Source organism: Ptychodera flava, chromosome 8 (assembly GCF_041260155.1).
Source record: "Ptychodera flava strain L36383 chromosome 8, AS_Pfla_20210202, whole genome shotgun sequence".
Lineage (NCBI taxonomy): Eukaryota > Metazoa > Hemichordata > Enteropneusta > Ptychoderidae > Ptychodera > Ptychodera flava.
Window position 1 is genome coordinate 41,457,834 of NC_091935.1, and position 23,697 is coordinate 41,481,530.

The 23,697-nt window shown below is 35.9% G+C and overlaps 1 protein-coding gene across 3 annotated transcripts in view; it reads right to left on the minus strand.

Moving 5' to 3' along the window:
• LOC139139372 (dystrophin-like) overlaps positions 1-23,697 on the minus strand; it is a 62,000-nt gene that overhangs the window by 12,764 nt on the left and 25,539 nt on the right. For all 3 annotated transcript variants that reach the window (XM_070708272.1, XM_070708273.1, XM_070708274.1), the window contains 4 exons: positions 20,253-20,330; positions 16,007-16,115; positions 1,664-1,830; positions 94-227 (listed from right to left, as the gene is read on the minus strand). In XM_070708272.1, the coding sequence (XP_070564373.1) occupies positions 94-227; positions 1,664-1,830; positions 16,007-16,115; positions 20,253-20,330 (488 nt within the window). The remainder of the gene's footprint in view (positions 1-93; positions 228-1,663; positions 1,831-16,006; positions 16,116-20,252; positions 20,331-23,697) is intronic.

Here is a 23,697-nt window from a genome sequence, read left to right on the forward strand (position 1 = left end):
AAGTTTTGCAAGTTGCAAGTCAAGGAAAAAATTCATCTTCACTCAAAACTGTTTCATGGGACAACATAACAAGTGAACAGTTAAATCACTAACGTTTCATAGGAGCTGTCATAATCACTAGTAGGTGGTATTGGTAGATAATTGGGTTTAAACTTCCGTCGATGCTTCTTACTGAATCTGTTACGGACTGTCTTAGCAAAGGCTTTGGCATCATCTGTTGTGGAAGCCTGTAATATTAAGAAATACAATTGTGCTATAAAGTACAGATAAATATTAAGAAACTGGTAGGTGATAGAAATCAAGATTATCAACAATAAAGTTATAGCTTCCCCCACACACCTTTTATATTCTTCATCTATTTTTCCGTGGAAAACAAATTATTGAAGTTCCTTCCCTAAGGAATGTGTCAATAAACTGGTCATGATTGTTGATAGACATCAAAGAGTTAAATCATTCAAGTATCGCAAAGGAGACTTTTCTGATGATTGGATGGACAAAGATTCAATATTTTTTATATAAGGAGTGTCTTTATCATAGTTGTAATTTACAGCAGATTATGGCAGTAACTATCATGGCAAATGCCCCCCGGTTTTGTCATGGAATTATTTATTAAAACTTGAGCTATAAGTGGAACAGCACATAAATTCCAGCTCCCCTTTAAAAGAAAACATAGTTAAATATCTTTTTTCCTGAACTTTGTTATGCTCATAGTATACTAAGACCTTTTGTACAATATTGAAGAAATTTACTTTGCCAATTGTATGCCAAGCCAATGTTTGAACCATTTGAACTACAAAGGTAAATCACACAATCACTATCTCAGTTAGAAAAATACATGAAACAATGTAAAGAAATGTTCAAATCTTGAGTTTAGAGGATTGGAGGACAAAAATGACCTCATTACAAGAGCTCTTACCCCAATTACCTGTAATAATGTATACAGTCAAGTGTAATCAATCAAAATATTTTCATCCCTCACAAAAGAGATAGCCAAAGCAATAGAACATTAAATTAAATATAAACTTAAAGGTAAATTCCTTCTGTCTATCATGGTTGATATAGATGCAGGTATGACAGAGACAATGAAAATATGACATTGTTTGTACATGATGAATTGAATGACAAAAATACAACAAAGTCAGATATCAGAATTAGCATGTAGATGAACATGTGAGCTAAAAATGAAACAGTGTTCAACATCTGCATTGTTTATCTACAGCCCCTGTGTATCTCACTGAATTTACATGATTCAAAATGTATTTCTGAACAAATAATGCATATTCCAACTCTTCAAAAACACCTGTTGATCAATGATTCTAGCGTGCAATAGATACCTTAGATCACATGCAATAAACAGATCAGTGTGAAATTTCAGGATGGAAATGTACTTGGCACTTGAACACTGTGTATGGTAATCTATATTTAATCTATGTTTAACTACAGAAATTATGATGGAGACTGAAGCAGTATGGAAATTTTGAAGCTAAAAACAAGCCTGCTAAATTATATCAGATACTGAGCTGATATCTCTCACCAATGAACACTTTCAACTCTTTGAAAGTGTTCAATGAGTTGTTTCCAAAGACAGGAAAGTAAAATATACAGTATCTCTATCATATTAACATTTCATAAGTAGTAAGACAACTGAATAAGATATACTTACCGAAACAACAAACTCCTGTACTGGGTGTGTGTATTTATGACTTTTACTGGTTCTATTTGTAAAGAAGCATTCTTGGCAGAGGTCAAAGTTGAAACATTTGAGACATTTGTATCTGAACCCAACAACAGGATAAGCCTTACAGATGTTACATTTCACTTCATGTTTCACTGAAAAAACAAACAATAAGACAAATTGTCATTCACAACAAAGCAACAGTGATGTATTTAGGAGAGTTAAATTAGAAAAACTATTTTGAAAATGAGATAGAAAGATATGAAGTTGACAAATAATGACCAAAATGAACCATTCAAGTTGATTGAATTATCATTTTTCACCTAGTAGTATTCTTAGTCTGATTTAACAATTGCTGTATATCAGCCAAACCACCCAGTACCAAAATGCTACCTCCACTCTAAAGTATAGATGGAAACAATAATGAACTACATGATTGCACATCATCTAAAAATTAAATAGGAAGACACCGGAAATAGCCATTCTTTTGAATTTTTGACGTCAAAATGATTCAAAAATTAGCAGTCTCAGAGAATCAAACCTTTGAAGAAAATAGCGTCAATGATATGACACTGTGCTCCTCAGTGCATTTAGCGGGAGGGATGCAAGGAGAGATATTTGGGGAATGTTGCTGAGAAAGATGCAAAGAAAGGGTTGCAATGTGAAACTGTAATAAAACCTATTGTTTTTTTAGCAGTGAGCGTCCAGCTTGGTAAACATGCCATCTTGTACATGAAGGCAAAAAACATAATTTTCACATGTCCACCAAACTTGGAATTTGCATAGATCGACATAGATCATCCAAATTGATTTATCTGCAAGATTTTGTATGTTCCCTTGCTACAAATTCTGACCCAATTCAATTATAACAGAAAAATAAGCACGCATGATTTGACAGTGTGGACTGTGTATTGCATGCACTACATCTGCCGTGATGGTGGATTGTGAGACGACCACACTGCATCAAAGAACTGAAGTTTAAAACGAAAATATAATTCTAAACAAACTTTCTTCATGTCATTGATAGCCTTGATTTTCTTTGGATACTGAATGGACACATTTATTAAAGACGTCACTTTAGCTTGTCATTGATAGTGAAATGATTTTTTGCAGAAACTTGATCGGTCCAGCCAAGTACACATGCTTACTCATAACAGCTGGACTGCGATGATCACAACATTGTTTTGTGATATTCAGATACAAAATTAAAATAATTTTATTAATATGTCGCATTGACTATAAAGTTGCAAATGTTTCCTTGGGTGTTGAAACATGTTAGCATAGTGTGTTACAAATCAACACACCAAACAGCAATGTTCATGTAAGAACAACCTGCTTGATTTCCATGGACTTTCTGGTCCGCCCATCACACTAGTATGTCTGTTTCTCCTCTAGCTTCCGAAAATTCTTAGTAAAGTTACAAATTCAGTCTCAAAAGTTTTGAGTAAATTTCAAAATTGATTGTAATTTGTATTAATTAAATTGTCAGTTATCAACACATTCCTTTTGTATGCCAATACAGCTCATCTCAGAACCGCACATACTTATATACACACAAGATTTGGCAACACCCTGACAATTAAATGATCTTCAACAGCACTGATTTACATTTACAAATCATTCTATGTGAAGTTATTGCAGATACTATGACAGAAGAGTTCAGCACTGCCAAGATATGAGTAAAGCACACTGAATTTTGAACCAGAGTTATGAAAATGACTGAACTGTGTCACAATAAGTTTCTTTTATTAAATCAATCGTTTCATTTTTTCTAAGATTGTAGAGACTAAGGGTTAAGGATATTAGTGACTTTAAACCAGGAAAAAATACCAATAAGTGGAAAGGATAAAAGAAATCAACTTATTTATTTCTTTACATATTACAAAACCAGAAAGTAACACATAATTCTAATTTAAGTGATTTGAGGCTAGTTTTACAAGCTTACCTGTCAATGTTTGATGATGGAAAGAAACAAACATGGGACCCGGGGGCACCGACGTCCTTTGTACCTCCTTAGTGTTTATTATTTGCCATAAATATGAAATTTGGCAAAAAGTCAAATTGTTTGGACATAAATGAAAGTTAATATGAAAGTGAATTAAGAATAAGAGATGGGACTCAATAGGATCAACAATATCTAAAACAGGAAACGGTGAACTTATATGATACAGAAGGGGAGAAAATTTAGCCACAAACTATTGTAATATAATGGACAATGGCTAATCTAAACCAAATTACTTAAACTGGATTGTTGGCATTGATTACACATGTATTTATTGTCCATCAAATAAAAAATAAATTTGGGCCATTGACTAACAAGTCATTGACAATGACATAGTCCCCACTTGTAATAGGAGTATTAGTCTTGATGGAGCAGGGAAATGTGGTCATTAAGAAGTATCACTGGAGTGTATATGTTCAAATCTATGGACACATAGGTCTATGTCATTGTTCCCAATTTGCAACAAGAGGGATGTCTAAGTTATGGTTCTAAATCGGGGAAAAAAGATCAGACCTCTAGCTGTATTGGCCAGCCAAGAAAAACATATGGGCATAATAAATGAGGTACAAGATGTGACATCTTAAGGTCTATTATTCTATCAAAATTAAAGCGTATAGAACTTGTGGTTACTGAGTTATGCATATATACGCTTAATCAAGGTCAAAGGTCATCAAGGTCACGTGACATTTTGGAAAAAAAAAATTGTAATGCTAATTCATTCATATATGCCAAAATTCAGACCTCTAGCTCTATTGGCTTGCCCACAATTATAAATGTGCATAATTAATAGAGGTAAAGCATGTGCTGTCATAAGGTCTCCCATCCTACTAAATATAAAGGACATAGCACTTGTGGTTACTTATTTATTGAAATAATCGTGTATTTTAGGTAAAAGGTTATCAAGGTCACATGACATTTTGTCAAAAAACTTCTATCCTATAGTCTATCCCTATATACCAATCATACATCTAGCTCTATTGGCTCGCTCAAAATTAGATATGCACATAATTAATGAGGTACAATATGTGGCGTGATAAGGTGTCCCATCATACCATATATGAAGGGTGTAGCACTTGTGGTTACTGAGTTATGCACAAATATGTATATTTGAGGTCAAAGGTCACCGAGGTCACGTGACATTTTGTCAAAAAAATTGTACTGCTAAGTTATCCATATTTACCAAAAATCAGACCTCCAGCTCTATTGGCTCGCTCAAAATTAGATATGCACATAATTAATGAGGTACAATATGTGGCGTCATAAGGTGTCCAATCATACCAAATATGAAGGGTGTAGCACTTGTGGTTACTGAGTTATGGACAAATACGTATATTTGAGGTCAAAGGTCATTGAGGTCACATGACGTTTTGTCAAAAAAAAAATGTATTGCTAAGTTATCCCTACATACCAAAAATCAGACCTCTAGCTCTATTGGCTCCTCAAAATTAGATATGCACATAATTAATGAGGTACAATATGTGGCGTCATAAGGTGTCCCATCATACCAAATATGAAGGGTGTAGCACTTGTGGTTACTGAGTTATGGACAAATATGTATATTTGAGGTCAAAGGTCACCGAGGTCACGTGACATTTTGTCAAAAAAATTGTACTGCTAAGTTATCCCTATTTACCAAAAATCAGACCTCTAGCTCTATTGGCTTGCTCAAAATTAGATATGCACATAATTAATGAGGTACAATATGTGGCGTCATAAGGTGTCCCATCATACCAAATATGAAGGCTGTAGCACTTGTGGTTACTGAGCTATGGACAAATATGTATATTTGAGGTCAAAGGTCACCGAGATCACGTGACATTTTGTCCAAAAAATTGTACTGCTAAGTTATCCATATATACCCAAAATCAGACCTCTAGCTCTATTGGCTTGCTCAAAATTAGATATGCACATAATTAATGAGGTACAATATTTGGTGTCATAGGGTGTCCCATCATACCATATATGAAAGGTTTAGGACGTGTGGTTACTGAGTTATGGACAAATACCGTATTTCTCCGATTCTAAAACCCCACCCGATTATAACGCCCCCCAGGATTATTTTATCGATTCGTAATTGGCTGTTAGTTCGTTTATAACGCCCCCCAGGGGGGTACACCCAAATTCTGACTGGAACAATTGAGCCATTGTCATGTAATGAGACAAGGATATCCGAGACACCTACGTAGCTTATCAAAGTCACAAAGTGAAGTATCAAACCTCAAAACAAGCACACAATTATTTGGTGTTGGAACATTTCAATCGTGAACGGTTCTATCGTTCCTGGCGATAAAATTCCACTTGGATTTCGCTATGTAAATGAACATTATAAGAGTTGGATTTTTGAGCGTCTCGATCTAGTACAATGCCGTCTTTTCGTCACTGTCATTTTGCTACGGTCAAAATAAGCAGACATGACATGAATATTACGATAGTCGAGTTTTTGAACGTGTCGATCAAGTACGATTCGCTCATTTCACGTGGTGGAAAAATCGTTCCTTTCCACGGGTATCGCGAATGCGCTCTACAGAACTGAAGACATCATGATTTCCAAGGAGATTCCGGTACTCGATGACGACTTATCAAATGACAAGGGGGAAGATGACGATATAGACTTCGACGGGTTTGACTTCGATGAAGAGAGCAATTGTATCGACAAACGCGACATCCGAAGTTTCTTCCGCGCATGAACTGAAAATTCTTTGAATTTCTTTCGTTAATGTTTTATCAATTTTGCACATAGTTTTTCTCATGTAATAAATATATTTATTGTTTGAACGGCATTTCTTGCTTGTGTGTGTCCGTTTCCTGAAATAGTCCCAGCAATGAGTAGGCGATAGTGTAACAGATTTTCAAGATTATGCATGCTTTCGAAGTCTTGCGAGGGAAAAATACCCAACTTCATAAACAGCCCTATATACTTACAGTTAGAACAAAAATGTGCATGTTTGTACCATATTTCGAACAGTTGATCATAGATGACTGAATTCCACATCAAGAGACATTTCGTTCATCGATATAAATAATAAAAAACTTCAAAGATTTATTGCCAAAAATTCAATTCATCAAATCGTAAGCAGATTGGCGTAGCAATCTTTTGTCTCGGACATGGCCAGCCGATGTTTCAACACTTTATCAGTTCGAACCTAGCGCCGGCCTGTTTGTAAGATCACATTTCGTTTCGAGATACGGTTAGACTTTTTGAAACTACCGTATAGGAGCGAAACAATAAACTCACAACGTGTAATTGATCGTTTATTTTAAGGAGTACACTAATTGAAAATCGTAAATAGAAAACATCGGACGGACACCACCACATGCATGTGCAATGCTGATTAGAACTTTACCCTGACCTCATGCACTAACACCTTTGACCTATTGCGTGAATTGACCAATCACAGCCAGCGGAACTTTAGGGACTTTCCCTTTACTCATTGTCTGACCTTAGCGGCCATGCTATGGGGAGTAGCTGCTGCTGGGGAGCGCAACGAAGTATCATGGTGATTAGGTATATACGAAATATGAACATTTATTGCTATTGTATTGTTTGGCAACAGAGGGTATGGCAAATACGCTAAATTTTAAAACTTGTAGATCTCGATTAATTTATACTGTACAGTTTCGACTGCCAGTATCGACGCAGCATGGCCATGAGTCGATATCACAAAGTATGAGTTGTCTGTCTGCAGCGCTCACGTGAATAAAAAAAACATTGGCATAAAATTTGCATAATGTTGCATTAATTAGCAGAATTCAACTACGACGTTCGATTTCACCTTTGGTTCTGAAAAGGGGGTTTTAGAATCGGAGGAATACGGTATGTATATTCGAGGTCAAAGGTCACCAAGGTCACGTGACATTTTGTCAAAGTGTCTGAGATATCTGCGTGAACGGATGGAGTCATGGATGGACTCACGGACGGACATGACCCAATCTACAAGCCCCCTGGACTTTATCTGTGGGGACTAAAAACTGTATCACTGCATCCTTTTTGCAATATGAATACGATGAGAAACTAAATTTTTATTTTTCTTGGCCTTATACATGGGAGTCTATGGACTGCCTTATACATGGGAGTCTATGGACTTCCTTATACATGGGAGTCTATGGACTGCCTTATACATGGGAGTCTATGGACTGCCTTATACATGGGAGTCTATGGAGGTGAAAACTAAAAAGTCCTCTAACACGACCAAATTTGATCGCATTGTTAAACAAATCGATGTGCATCTGTATGAGGTAGGGTACTATCCTTGTACCAAGTTTGAACGAAATCGCTCCAGGTGTCTCTGAGATATCTGCGTGAACGGACGGACGCACGGACATGACCAAACCTATAAGTCCCCCCGGACGGTGTTCGTGGGGACTAAAAAACATTTGCTTGTTACACTCACCACACTTGTACTTAGTATTTGGGTTGTACACCTATCTACAATACAATGATAAAAAGTTTGGACTCTGTAGGTCAACAGTGCATCTTTAATGTATGAGGCTAAATAACCTTACCCCTCAAGTATGTATAGGCCAAAAACAATATTTAATTTTGAATTATGTAGTGCAGGGAAGGACATAGAATATGGTGAAAAGCAAACTAAATATAAAAACTGAATATACAATTATATGGAAATGTTGTTTCACAGTCATGAGTATCTGGTGTGTGCCGACAGACAAATATTAAAACTGGACAGGGCCAGTGGATTACTTCCTCAGTAGAACTGATATGCCTGCCGGTACCGGTGTTTATCGCCTACGGAGGCCATCATTCTTCAGTCGATCAAAGGCGCCTTTCGTACCAAAAATTACACGACAGCCGCAAAAGTGCATCACTGTCAACTTCATAACTATAGAACATATTGAAATACACAGAAACGATCATAACAACAAAAATGCCATTTCAAATCATATAATGGAACAAATTAATGTGCACAAGAATGCAGCCATAGTTTTTTATCTTCGTATCACGTTTGAACAAAATCAGTCCATCGAGGGACAGTGACCTATGTTTATGTTTCAAAGACATAAAAAAATCACACCAAAATTGAAATCAAATGGCTGTCTATTGACCATATGGATCATAGCACAAAATTAGTAGACATGCATATGTATGCCATAGTACTTTATCTTTGTACCAAGTCTCAACAACATTGGTTAAGGAATATTTGCATATGATTAAGCCTCAAAGACATGAAAAAATCCAAAAATGACCATCAGGCAGCGATATTGGAAAAAAATTTACAATCTGGCAGCCATATTGGAACATGTCACGAAGTAAATTGACATGTATGCCATAGTGCTTGATCTTTGTGCCAAGTTTGGACAAAATGGGTGTAATGACCTTTGAATTACACTTCAAAGACATGCAAAATTCCAACAAAATGGCAGTTCTGCAGCCATGTTGGATCCTATCGCAAGGTTAATTGATACATGCATATGCATGCCATAGTACGTGCTTTGCCTTTGTGCCAAGTTTGAACAAAATCGGTTCAATGATGTTTGAGTTACGGTTCAAAGACATGAAAAAATCTCAAAAAAAAATGGCCACCTGTCAGCCATATTGGATCATGTCACGAAATAAATTGGTGTTCATATGAAGGGCATACTGTTTTGCTTTTGTGCCAAATTTGAACAGAATCGGTTCAAGGATGTCTGAGTTATGGTCCAAAGACATGAAAAAATCACAAAAAAATGGCCGTCTCACGCCCATATTGGATCGTATCGCAATATAATTTGCCATGCATATGTAGGCAATAGTGTTATGCCTTTGTGTCAAGTTTGAACAGAATCGGTTCGAGGATGTTTGAGTTATGTTCAAAGACACGAAAAATCGCAAACAAAATGGCCGCCTCGCGGCCATATTGGATCGTATCCAGACTAATTTGACATGCACATGTAGGCCATAGTGTTATGCCTTTGTGCCAAGTTTGAACGGAATCTGTTCAAGGATGTCTGAGTTATGGTCCAAAGACATGAAAAATCGCAACAAAATGGCCGCCTCGCGCCCATATTGGATCATATCGCAAAATTATTTGACATGGATACGAAAGCCATAGTGTTATGCCTTTGTGTCAAGTTTGAACAGAATCTGCTCAAGGATGTCTAAGTTATGGTCTAACGACATGAAAAATCGCAACAAAATGGCCGCCTCGCGGCCAAATTCGATCGTATCACAAAATAAATCGACTTGCATCTGTAGGTCATAGTGCTATGCCTTTGTGCCAAGTTTGAACGAAATTGGTTCAGCAGTGTCTGAGAAACTGTTGATGACGGACGGATGCACAGACGGGACCCAATCTATAAGTCCCCGCCGGACTTCGTCCGTGGGGACTAAAAAGACCGTTTGAGATACATGCCCAAGTGACCACCAGACCAAATTTCAGAAAAAGTTACTGAAGCGTTTCTGAGATACCTGCGTCCACAGCATACGGCCCACTGTATGCAACAACAGAGGCCGCGTCATCACATTAGTACTTTGGGCCAAAGGCCCAAAGGACTAAAAACCACGAATAAAACTCAAAAGTAACAAAATTCCAAGCATAACATTACACGATGGTTCAGAATGTTTATTTACAAAGTTCACTCAAAATGTACTTTGAAAAGATAGTATTTCGACAGCTGTACCGCGGCTACTTAGGCCTACTAAAAGTCTGTTCAAAAAGAGTACTATATATCGTTGTTTTTCAGGTCAACAAGTGATTGAATCAGAAACATGTGTCATGAAACAGTAAAACAACAACTGATAAATAAGTAACTTTTCTCAAGAGTAACTTGAAACGCCTCGCCTGAAAGAAAATTTCATCCCGTTTCACAGAAACTGACTGCGTATTCGAGCGCCACAGCAATGAACGGTCGGGGAATCCCCACGAAAAATCACTCACACGTATGTACTCGTCCAAAACATTGATTGTTCACTTTTTAGCTGCATGATTCAGCTTGCCAAAAATATTTTTATTTTGTAGATAAATAATTGAATTTCTTACTTTATTTCGTTTGTTAAGAAAAGTCATTTTAATATTTTGAGATGCTTGAAAAATTTCAAAACCCGCTAAAAAGCGACTATTTGGCCAAAATTCAAACGAAAAACAGGAAAACCAAGCTCGAATCATGGGCTATTTCTGTATGATTACTCTCAGTCTCTTTAAGCATACGCTTATTACGCTCCCTGATGCATGATTTTTGCATCGAAATTTTTCACTCATTTTCGTTGGTATGACTTTGAAACTCCAGGAAGGGATTGAGAAGAAAGGGTTACCTTGAATTATTGAGGTTTTTGCTGATAATTTGCCAAATTAAATGAGGAAAAACACTACGCAAATTTCCACACTGAGTGTTTCAGAGGCCGGCCTTTCATGTTCGTGACCGTGTGGTACAACATGTGATCATGGAGGTACATGTAGTAGGGGACTGAGGTTTCTTGCACGGTCGCGCCAATGAAATGGGGAGCTGAAATTTTCGCTCGTAATTTTACAAACGAAATCGTAAATCCACTCAAAACTTCATATTTTTTTTGACATATTTGAAACCCATGAGGAACGTAATTCATTCTCCCCTGCACAGTAAAAAGGAGATCGAAACGACACACGCAAGATGTCCGTGCGTCAACATCCACCAATCTCGTAATTTACACTGACAGAACAAAAACAATTTGATCGTGCATGGACGTTCTAACGTAAATGCATCATTGTCTATCGCATTTTCATGTAAGCCAATACACTCACACGTACGCTCTAAGTTCAATTGTAATGTCAATTCAACACGATCTGGTATTTTCGCTGATAGTGAGTGTGCAGCGTGAATGGTATGCTGTAGTGGTTAGATAACACTGATCACGTGGTGTGACAAAATAGTTTTACGGAAGTTGTTGACGGAAATGACGTTAATTTTGCCTCTCCCAACTCTATAAGCTTCCTCAGTTACGTAACTTCGTCGCTAAAAAACTGTTTGAACACTTACTTTGAAAAAACTTCAAAAACAGAAAAGTTTGTTAATTTTGTGAAACTGAACAGGGTTATCCCTTAGAAGTCACATACTAAATTTGAAAGTTAGCAGATCAGTGGATTAGGAAAACATCTTTGGACAAATTATAAGAAAATTTGCACAAAGTCTGACAGTATCTTAAAAAATACCGTCAATGACGCTGTACCTTCTCTAATGTGTGGCCAGGTCAGGTAATTGGTTGTTGGCATGGAGTTGTTGGTAAATAGTTGATGATGTAGGGGCATGAGGTGGGATATGGACCCAAAGAACCCAAAAGATGATTAAATACATCAATCAAAAAAATTCTAAGCTACAGTATAAACTGCCTAAAGATAGTTCAATGTGGAAAAAAAAGTTAAATAATTCAGAAATAAGAATTAACAGTCCAAAATAGTAATGACGCACTTCCCTCCTGACCTGAGTGCATGTGAAATACACAACCTGGCATCTGTAAATTAAATGTATACCAAGTGATCATTTTAAGTTACTTTTAACTGTTTTTAATGGATTTTCCAAAGAGTCCTGTGGAAATGATGAAAACGCTTATCTGGTCTTGTGTTTGTTAAACCTCATGGCTGATAATTGTCATAGTATTGAAAAAAAATTGAAAGTGAAGAAATTACTGTTTTTAATAGGCATATTTTCCTTGAAATACATGACCGTGTAAAGAATATATGCTAAAAGTGTTTAAGAGTAAATTTCTTTTCAAAAAATAATTTAATCTGTGACCAAAGGATTTTTATTCTTTGAGTTTACAAATTCAAACATTGCAATTTGTTCAATCATCTTGTTCAGTGCAAAATTTATAAAATGACTGAAAAATAAAAAAATTGGCAGAATTAGTCTTTGTGATGTAAAATTATGGGTTGACATCACGATAATTGTTAATCTGTTCAAAGTACTACTATACTATAATTTAAAAAAGAAAAGTTCATGCAGAAACGGTAACATATATATTCTCCGCAATGTAGTGTTAATTTTGACTTTACATCAAAATATGCCTTTGCTGGATACCAAATATATAGGGCGAAATATTAAAATCAGCCATGTTCAGCAAAAACCACACAACAGCACTGATCCTTTTCTAATTTGATTTGCTTTGCTTATGTTATCCTTGTATGACAGTCAGTACAATATGGAACTTGAACACAACACAGTGAATAAGTATGCTGTAAATGAAATGGTGTGGCTGCATCCACATGCAGCAATAGGAGTGCCTTTGTCTCTCACCCCTCATTTCCAATCTGTCCCATCCCTGAAAAAATCGTTTGGTCTTATATTTATAATATTAATAATTTCTGTATTTGTTAAAATGTGCGCATCTCAAAAACTTTTGATCATAAACATTTTCATTGTTTTTTATAGCTGACCAGTCAGTTAACCTGTTTATTTTGAATATTTGCGCATTTTTCCTCAGTATTTGACATTTTCAGAATACCTTCTTATTCAATTTGTCATTTTCTAAAAGTTAAAATGCTCCTCTGTGTGGTCAAGCTTTCCACAAGCATCAAATGTGGTACTTCATATAGGAAGTCTGCCTCTAGAGGGCGGGCATCATGAACAGTGTTTGTTAGTTATTTTCCTCCACATAAACTTCTGATTGTACTGTAAACATTGAACATGGCCGACGTCCGATTTTCCTGTCTAAAACTTTCACTCATTTTCGTTCATATGACTCTGAAAGTCCAGGAAACGATTGGGAAGAAAGAGTTATCTTGAAATATTGAGGTACTCGCCGATATTTTGCAAAATTTAATGAGAAAAAATGCAAGGAAAATGCCGACAGGCTTACACATTGGCCGTTTTCACTTCAGACTCAGAGGCATATGATCATCTGCAGATTATGCAACAGGCCCATATCATGCACGTGAGGCCATGAGGGGATATCCACACAACTCAGTACCAAACACTAGCGCACACAGAGAGCAAACACAAAGTGAGTACCCCTAACATCAGCTCAGTAGTCTGTAATAGATCGTAGTCAACTAAGAACCTTGGAGAAAGGCTTAACACTGTGGCTATGCCGCTAAGTCCCTTTTGATTTTTGTCACAGCTCAAAATCGTTCTCCTGCACCTAAACCTGAACCATGAACACCCCCACCAGTTTATGATATGACCCATCACCATGGCATGACGTCAACGGATCTTGACAGATGGAAGTATTGACAGACGGAAGTAGTTGACACCAGCATACTGGTTTTTCAACTCTAATACCTTCTCTGTCTATAAATAGACACGAGAAGGTAAAAATTGTTTCAATTATGTTTGTTTCATGTGAGAAGGTAGTGACTTTTTCATTAAAGCTGTCATTTCATCATCTAGGGGTTGTGTCAGTTACAGTAGTCTAATTTTGAAACGGATAAAAAATAACATGTCAGTTAAGCTGGGAAATCATCACTGTGTTTCACAATCTTTTTGAAAATGGTTACCTGTCAATCTACTTGTCAATTCATGAGATCACAAGTATAGTCAATCAAATTTTGCCCCAGAGTATTTTTGTTGTCTTCTAACAGAAATACATTTTTGAAGGTCACTGAAAATTCACCTAGCAATACATAAAAGACATACATACAGACGGACATACATAAAATTGTCTGCTGACTGATCCAAAAAGCTTGCTGAACTATACATACTGGTAACAAACAGGAGTCCAAAGAATACTTTAACAACGTATGATATATTTAGACCTCATGTGTGTTCACTTAGAGTGATAGGCTGAAACTAACTCACATGATATAGTAAAAGTGGTGTACTATGGTTGGGGAGATACAGCATTATCAGGAGCAGTGATACAGCCTACTACCACATTTACAGTGCGTTTCACCTGGGTACCACAACTCAGCGTATGAGACGGACACATTTCACGTACAAAACAAATGATTAGCTCAGGTATCACGACAAATCAAAGCTGCCGACTCACTGATTAATTACAGAAAATCGGCAAAGGGCAGCCGCTCTGTTTAGACTGAGAGATACACTTGATCTACAATGTAACTGTTTTTAGTTTCAGCTAAGAGTTAAAGAGCTGAAGGTTTTCTCAACAGAAACATCTGCTCTCGAAATAAAACATTAATATGAAACTTTAACTTGTAAGGAATGAAAGAAATAAACTCTGTTTGTTGCGTTGACAACAGACTTTAGAAGTTCATGTGAGATCTCGAAGTCAACATCATATTCGAGCCCTCTGTATTTCATTCTTTAAGATTAATTTTAAGCTCTTCAACTCTTAGCTGAAATTGTAAAAACACTTACATTGTAGATCAAGTGTATCTCTTAGTCTAGACAGAGTGGCTGCCCCGTGCTGGTTTACTGTAATTAATCAATGAGTCGGTGACTTTCATATGTGTTGTGATACCCTAGCTTATCGTTTGTTTTGTACGTGAAATGTGTCCGTCTCATACGCTGAGTTGCGGTAAATAGGTGAAAGACACTGTGAGGTTACAGAGTAACATTCCTCCACATATCAAATCATCATATACTGTGGTTGCATATTTGCTGTATAGTCAAGGCTTCAAAAAGGTGTGTGGAGTTAAATCCAGCTGAACTCTATGGCATCTCAGTACAATTGTACAGTTAGTGAAGTACACTATAGTATACCACTCTCCATTTTAGGAAATTATGTATGGTGATAAAGATATAGAGCGGGGCAGACTGAAGATTAGTGGACACAAAAAAAAAATTGTTTGAATTGTTAGTAATCCAGGGAGTCCACTCATACCATCACTAATTATTTAGAGCGCCCTAAGAACATCTCTTTTACTTCAAACCAAGGGTGTGTCAACAGATCATCAGTTGTCCCTACAGTGGCTCACAAAGGTAGAACTGCTGTGACTACATTCTATGCAAAAATGCCAAAACAGAAGTATTTGTACAGCGTAATAATATTACACATAATGGTCAATGTATTATCTGCCCCTGGGCTGTGCCTGAACTTTATTGAACATCTCCTTTACATGCCATGATATCTCTGAAAGTATGACAGATTCAAGTTGAGATGGCTATAAAATTCAGAACAATGACAGGAATAGTACAGATGACTTCTTAAATTAAATTTTTAATTAAATTTTACTTAATAATTTGATCTACAAGTTCATTAAAACTTGAGTATATATTCAACAAAATTCAATGTGATAATCCTTTATGTAACTCTCAGGTGAAAAAGGATGCATTTTGAGACATGGTAAGACACCATGAATTACACAATGAAATTACACAATGATTACAGTGACAGAAGAGATCACTGTTTAATGAGTAGATGTACAGATCATGCTATGATTGGTAAGTATGCCATTCACAGCTACGAAATTATGTAAATGAAACTAACGGATGTATGAATTAAAAATAGAGAATCAACTTACTTGTTTCAGAGGTGGCAAGTCTATGCATGGTTGGAAACCAAACTAAAGTTTCAGGCTCAGCCAGTAACCAGGCCATTAAACGGTCTTCTGTTAGGGCTGATCCCATACACTATAGAAGTACAAAGGGATATTCCACATGAATATCTATCAAAACATTGAGAAATGAAGCGTTTTTGTTTTATGGTTTTCTGTTTTCTGAATTTCTGTTGAAATAGTTGACCTATTACACTTGAGGGCAGGCTGATTAACACAGGTTTTGTATCTATATCCCGTTTACCTTTTAGTGAACACAATGGTAAACAAGGGACACAGTGGCAAATACAGCTCTGCTGTGATTTACAAAGTTTCAAAGCAATTAGAATAGTTAGTTCAGAGAAAATGATTTTTGACCAAAAATGAGAGATATTGCCCCAAAAGACAAATATGAAAATTTCACTACAATTTTAACAAATCCAACAGAAGACAACCCTAGGATCAAGAGTATCAAGTTTTAAAGGGATCCAACAAGAATGTACGGAGAAAATGACTTTTGACCAAAAATGCGAAAAATTGTCCTGAAAATACACATATGAAAATTTCACCACAATTTGAACAAATCTGACAGAGACCAACCCTAGGATCATGTATACCAAGTTTCAAGGCAATGGGACAAGCTTTTTCAGAGAAGATTTTTGCGACTAAAAACAGGAAAAATACCGTCAAGGACAGTGTGCTCACACTCGGTTTGAATTGGTCCATTCGAGAAATATTTAAACCAGGAAAAAAAGAATGACAAAAACAAATAAGGTCTCCAACTTAGGTACTGAAGGTCATCTTTAGGAACATGCATATCAACTTCTATAGCAATGGGACAAGCAGATCCTAAATACATAGGCAAATGTCAACAACAAAAAATAGACAGAGAAGGTTTGATAAGAAGAAAAGGTGGGAGTGGGTAAAAAAATGTACAAGGGATCTGGTAAAAAAGTAATGCTACCTCATCAATCTTCTAGACCCTATCCCCTCCTGAATATCAAATGTTCCATCCCTTGGTATTACATAATGCCAGATGACAGGAAATATATTTACAACCTTGGGGAGTTTTTAATTAATGCCATGAGTGTTATCATTCTAATGTAAACAGCACTTAAGTTAGTTACAGATGGTGAAATGCCTTCCACTGTGGATGGTGATTACAACATCTGGAATTATCCCGGATCCAAATTTCTCATCAGTTCTTGTATGTCTTACATAGAAAAGTTGCAAAAATTGGTCGGCAATGAAAATATTCACCTAAGCTTTGTTTTCTGGATCAAATTTTCCTACAAATTGATACCAAATATGACAAAATTATGTTCACAGCCTTCAAAACTGTCTCACAACATATCCTGGGTTGGTGTAGGTCATTTAAGGTCACAAACTGAGAAAATTACCTAAAATATACAAATTTTGGGGTTTCCCAACACTTTGAGCAGAAAATGTATCTAATAACATCCCTCGGGACTTTATACCAAATGACAAAGCTATCAAACAAGTAATTTTGAGATCAAGTTTTCTTGACCAAAAATGACAATATTGTCTTAAAAATACAAATTTGTATATTTCGGGACAATTTCAACATATCTAACTATTGTCATCTCTGTACGTCTGTGTACCAAATACAAAAGCTGTCTGTCCAGGGGTTTTAAAAAGAAAATACTGTTTAAGATTTTTTGACCAAAAATGACAAAATTGCTCCAAAATAGTAATTTTCCCAATTTTGTCATAATTTCAACAAATTAGAAGCATAACACCCTCGCAAAGATCCAACCCAAATTTGAGAGCAATTGGGCTGGCGGTTTCAGAGAAGAAGAATTTTTACTGAAAATGAGAAAAATCACCAAAAATTCAGTAAAAATACAAAATTAAGGATATCTTCACAATATTCATAAAACTGTATAAGGTTCACCTAAGGTACTTGCACATAAATTTTCAAAGCAATCAAAACAGCGGTTCTCGAGATATTAATTCTTGACCATTTTCACATTTTGTAAGCTCATTTGCATAATTTTGGCAATGCAGACTTCATTTGAACAAAATCCCATCTATAGCCCAGGATGCATCCACACACCAAATACCAAGCTGAAATGTGCAGCGGTTTGCGTGTTTTTGATGTTGACCGACATACTGTACATACATACTGTACATACATACATACATACATACACACATACATACAGACGCCATCGACTTCAGCTTATACGATAAACTCACATTGGTATAACCAAATGTGAGCTAAAAATTGCCCCAAAAATACATCTATCAAAACTTCACCACGATTTGAACAAATCTAACTATTAAAGTGACCATAAACAACCTGCATACCAAGTTTCAGCCAAATCTAGCCTATAGTTACACAGTTTTAGCGATTTGATAGATTTCCTTTTTTTTACCTAATTTGCATATTTTGACACTTATGTCTTCTTTTGAATAAATTCACATCTCCACCGCTGGGGGCACCTGTACACCAATACTAAGATGGTAGGTGCTACAGTTTTGGAGTTTTTTTATGTGGACGGACATAATCTGCACATACTAACATACATATATATACAAACATACAGACGCCACCGACCTGCCATATAAGCTCTTTTTTGGTATATATACATGATCAATATGAGCTAAACATGGGAAAAATCATGCTAACTTTCGATGATTTTTTTCATTATTTTTATCTTATAAATCAATTGCAACTTCTTATTCTACTCACCAAAGAAAGTTGAAACACCCAGTATTTAGCTTGTCAACTTAGCGTCTATATGTGTAAAATGCATGAAAATTGTTTACATTCGAATTCTAGTCCGGACCAGAAGTCAGTTTTCAACAATAACAATGCAATTTACAACCATAGGGGCTGAGTTGACAAGCTGGATACTGTGTACCGGCATATCAACATTCTTTGGGGAGAAGAACAAGGAATTATGGTTCACATTGAAAATAAAAATACCTCAAATTTGATCAGAATTGGTATATACCAGTATGGTTACCAAAGATCAACAATAAATATTGTTTCTATCTGTTCAGTGCAGGAAAATTCTACGGTAATGTTATGACAATGATTTCTGCACAGTACAACCAGAAAAACAACAAGAAATATTTAAACCAGAAAAAAAGAATGACAAAAGTAAGTAAGGTCTGAAACTTTAGGTACTGGATGTCAACTTTAGCAACATGCACAGCACTACAGCTAGCCCCTCTTAGTTTGAGCATAGACAGTCTCTCCCCCCCCCCCCCCCCCACTGTCTATGGTTTGAGCAGGTCTGTTATTATGTAACAGTTCATAAACAATGACAAGAAATGACTCAAGCCTGTTTCAGTCACTGGCATGCCATCACTCCTGCACATTTGCAGGATTTCCCTTTTTCTTACCTCATTTGCACATTTTTGACACTGACATGATCACTTGAACAAATTCACATCTAAACCCCTGCATCTACCTGTACACCAAATACTGAGATTGTAGCTTTGGCGGTATGGGAGCCTTTGTGTGTGATGGACATACATCTGCACATACATACCCAAAAACATACAGACATACAGACGCCACAGACTCATCATATAAGCTATTTTTGGTATTTATATACAAAACCAAATATAAGCTAAAAATGGTGACATTATCATCAAAAGTTAGCAGCACTGGGGCTTTAAATAAACCTGGCATAGATCACCCTGAGAAACCTGCCTATTACATTTCAAACCAATTGGACCAGCTTTATCGAGTATTTATTTTAAACTTTTTTGCAACCAGATTCCATACAAGTACAGACAGGTTTAATTCTTAAAATTAAAAAATTTATACAATGTAAAAGGTGCACATTAAAACTGCTGTTAAAAGCTGTTCTGGAGAAGAAGTTTGGAATGTGAAAAGTTGATGGACACCGCTGCCACCGCCACCAACAGATGACAGACTACGACAATCATCCACAGCCGAGCTAGAAAAGTTACCTGGCCTTTTAGTTACAAGAGAGAAAGAACATGGTAGATGTGTTGCAATATGATGTAGAAACAATGGTAAGTAGTAAATTAGCTGAAGCTGCTAAAAATGTTGCATCCTGCCTTCTCAATTCTACAGAAGGATCTATTAAATCAATATAAATCAATTTTGCAGACGATTTAGTACAAATTGCAATATACTCCCTGTGACCAACTTGTTATAACAATGAAATGTTATAACAATGAAATCAACTTTAGCAACATGCATGTAGAATAATTGTGTACATGTACTTACTGATTCAAATACATTACTTAGTGCATGGTAGACTTCAAAACCTTGAAAAGAAGCACTTTCATAGACTGCATCAACAACCTGACAGAGATAAGAATTACAACATTTATGTGTATTGATCTGTTCTGTACTATCATGTTTACTACACACATTTATCATACTAGCAATGCATAGTCACAGCATTCCTTAATAAAGTGGCAATAATACCTCAAACTAGATAACAGGTATCATAAAATCTTTGGTATGTCTGTTTGACCTATTTATTAAAGTTCCCAACAAACAGCACAGAAAAAAAATCATAATGGCAGCATCATTAATAACATAAAACACAATAATCTTGGATGAAAAAGACCATGACAGCATGGACAGCTTCAATGTTGGATCATATCTCAATACAAGCTGATATGCACATGAAAATTATAGTACAATGTCCTTGTGTCAAGTTTGAATTGAATCAGTTCAGACAGGTCTGAGTAACAGTTCTGGACATTAAAAAATAGTGTCAATGACACTGTCCTCCCATTTTACAGAGATACTAAGTACTAGTATACACATGACATTGCATTCTTACAGGTTGATTACTGAGAAAATTCCATTACAAGTCCAAATTAATCTTATACCTCAGCAATATGAAATGCTCCATCTCATAATGACTTTTACATGTACACATCTGACAGAAAACAACCCTAGGATCAAGACTATCATGTTTTACAGCAATCCAACAGATACTTTAGGAGAAAATGATTTTTTGACAAAAAATGGGAAAAATTGCCCCAAAAATTCAAATATGAAAATTTCACCACAATTTGAACAAATCTGACAAAGGCCAACACTAGGATCATACATACAAGTTTTCAAGGCAATGGGATGAAAAGAAGAGTTTTTGACAAAAAAACATAGAAAATCGCCCAAAAAATATACAACATTCAAAATTTCACCACAATTTGAAGAAATTTAACTTAAGTCAATATAAAGAGCCTGCATACCAAGTTTCAACCAAATCTGCAAGTGGCTGCAGGGTTTTAGCAATTTGCAGGATTTTTCCTTTCTTCCACTTCATATGCATATTTTTGACTTTGACATGTTTATTTCAACAAATTCACATCTCCACCCCTGGGTGCACCTGTCCACCAAATACTAAGATGTTAGGTGCTGCGATTTAGGAGTTTTTATTGTGGACGGACATACATCCGCACATACTGACTAACATACATACATACATAAATACAGACAGGTAGACAGACGGACAAACAGACAGACATGCATACATGCATACATTTTTACAGCTTTTAACCTCCAACAGCCAACCAACTTGTCAATATCAGCTTGTTCAACTTGATACTAGTGCTTATAATAGTATAAACGAGAGTTAATTACATTCTAATTAAAGTAAACAAGACTTGCTTATCAAGATTTACGTCATAAAAAAACAGCATATCTGTCAGGTTATAAAGAATCTTCAGCTGGATATCTTTATCAGTATTTTCATCCTATTAACCAAGCACATTTCAACTTTCAAATTAACATTGCAAGTAAGTTCTGTTGAATAAGTTGAGCCTGTAGGTACTCAGAGAAAGTACACAGAGGAGACAAATGTTTGCGACTTAAGAAGTTCAAGGTCATCAAAAGCATTATAAGGAATCATGTAACACTTTCATTGCACTGTTTACACAGATTGCATAATTGCTATAAATAGCACATGAGGAATCTTACAGCCCAGCTTTACCATAAAAACCCTATCACTTTGACCACTCTTTTAATGACCACTCTATTTTTTCCTCAAAAAGTAATTTTATTTTATCCTTACCAGGTCAACCATAAATGGAAATTGGAACTTTCTCTATCTCTATTTATTTGACCACCCTATCATGACAAACTATTATGAGCAATTTCTTTTAGATAACATACAGGGCACAATATATGACGGTTCAGAATATGTCAAAGTTGGGATTCAGGAAAGTTGCCTTTACATGTTTTAATCCTGCAAGATGGTAAGCAGTTCACTATGAACTGTCAAAAAAGTTGAACTGTCTAATAATTCTACACTAAAATTATTTTGGCTTTATTGATTTCCTAAGTAATTTGATTATTTAAAATCATATTAATTATTTTTTTCTGGGTGAATTGATAGGGTTTATACAGTACAAGAATTACATAAATTGTAAGTCAAATTCAGTTAAAACATCAATTACTGTCTAACATTGCATCATTCCTATAAATAGCACCTCAGCCTGGAACAGCACAATCATAATCTGCTCATTCACACAGGCAGTACTTGACTTTGAATGAATGACCTACTACATTTCACCTATGTACCAAATTTGAAACCATGGCAAAAAGTACCACAAAATTTCAAAATTTGCAAATTTCAGCATGAGTTTACAGAGTCATCTTCAGGTCAATCCTAGGAATTTGCACACCCAATTAGAAAGTAATGGCATACACAGTTTCAAAGAAGATTTTTTTAACCAAAAATGGCAAAAATTGCCCAAAAATAGAAATATGCAAATTTTGCCATAATTTTGATAAATTCTATTTTGAGTTATCACAAGGCACCTGCACGCCAAATTTTAAAGCGATCCGACCATTGATTTAAGAGAAAAATTTTTTTTACTAAAATGGCAAAAAAGAAAGAAAAAATTCATTAAAACTAGAAAGCATCAAATATTGACATCAAATCTTTATGTTTAAATGAGTTGGGCCTAGGGTACCTAAAACCCAAATATGACAATGATCAGATGAGTAGTTCCTGAGTTATTGAATTTTGACCATTTTGGCCATTTTTTCTACTTCATTTGCTATCTATGAGACTTAAAAGTTCATTTTAACAACGGCACATCTACACCATGTATGGCATCACTACACCAAAAATCAGCTTAATATGTGCAGCGGTTCGTGAGTTTTTGCGTTGGACGGACAGACATCCATACATACATACATACATACATAAAGACAGACATCTCACATACAGACTTTTTTCAACCATATAACCTCCCAATTGCTATATATGTATGGCAAATGGGAGGTAAAAATTGTAAACAAAATATGGCAGCCTGATAGCAATAGTCAATCATCATAGTAAATTGTCCTTGCACCAGGTTAAAATGAAATCCATGCATGGATGTGTGTGTGTTAAGGCTCTGAACGTAAAAACATGATGACAAAATGGCAACCTGCTACCATATTGGATTGTATCACAAAATAAATTGACATGCATTATGTACACTATTTACTGAAATTTGTCCAGGGATGGATGGACAGAACCCAATCCATGAGTGCCTTCTGGACTTTGTCCTCTAGCTGTGACAAAAAAGTTATCCTGTTATATGTTGAATTGACAAAGTTGGCGACATAAATTACTCCTATCCAGTCCACTCCAAGCTAAACTGATGTAACACTGTATTTCAACTAAGCTTCATAAGCAAGTTACATTTGACAAAATTTATTT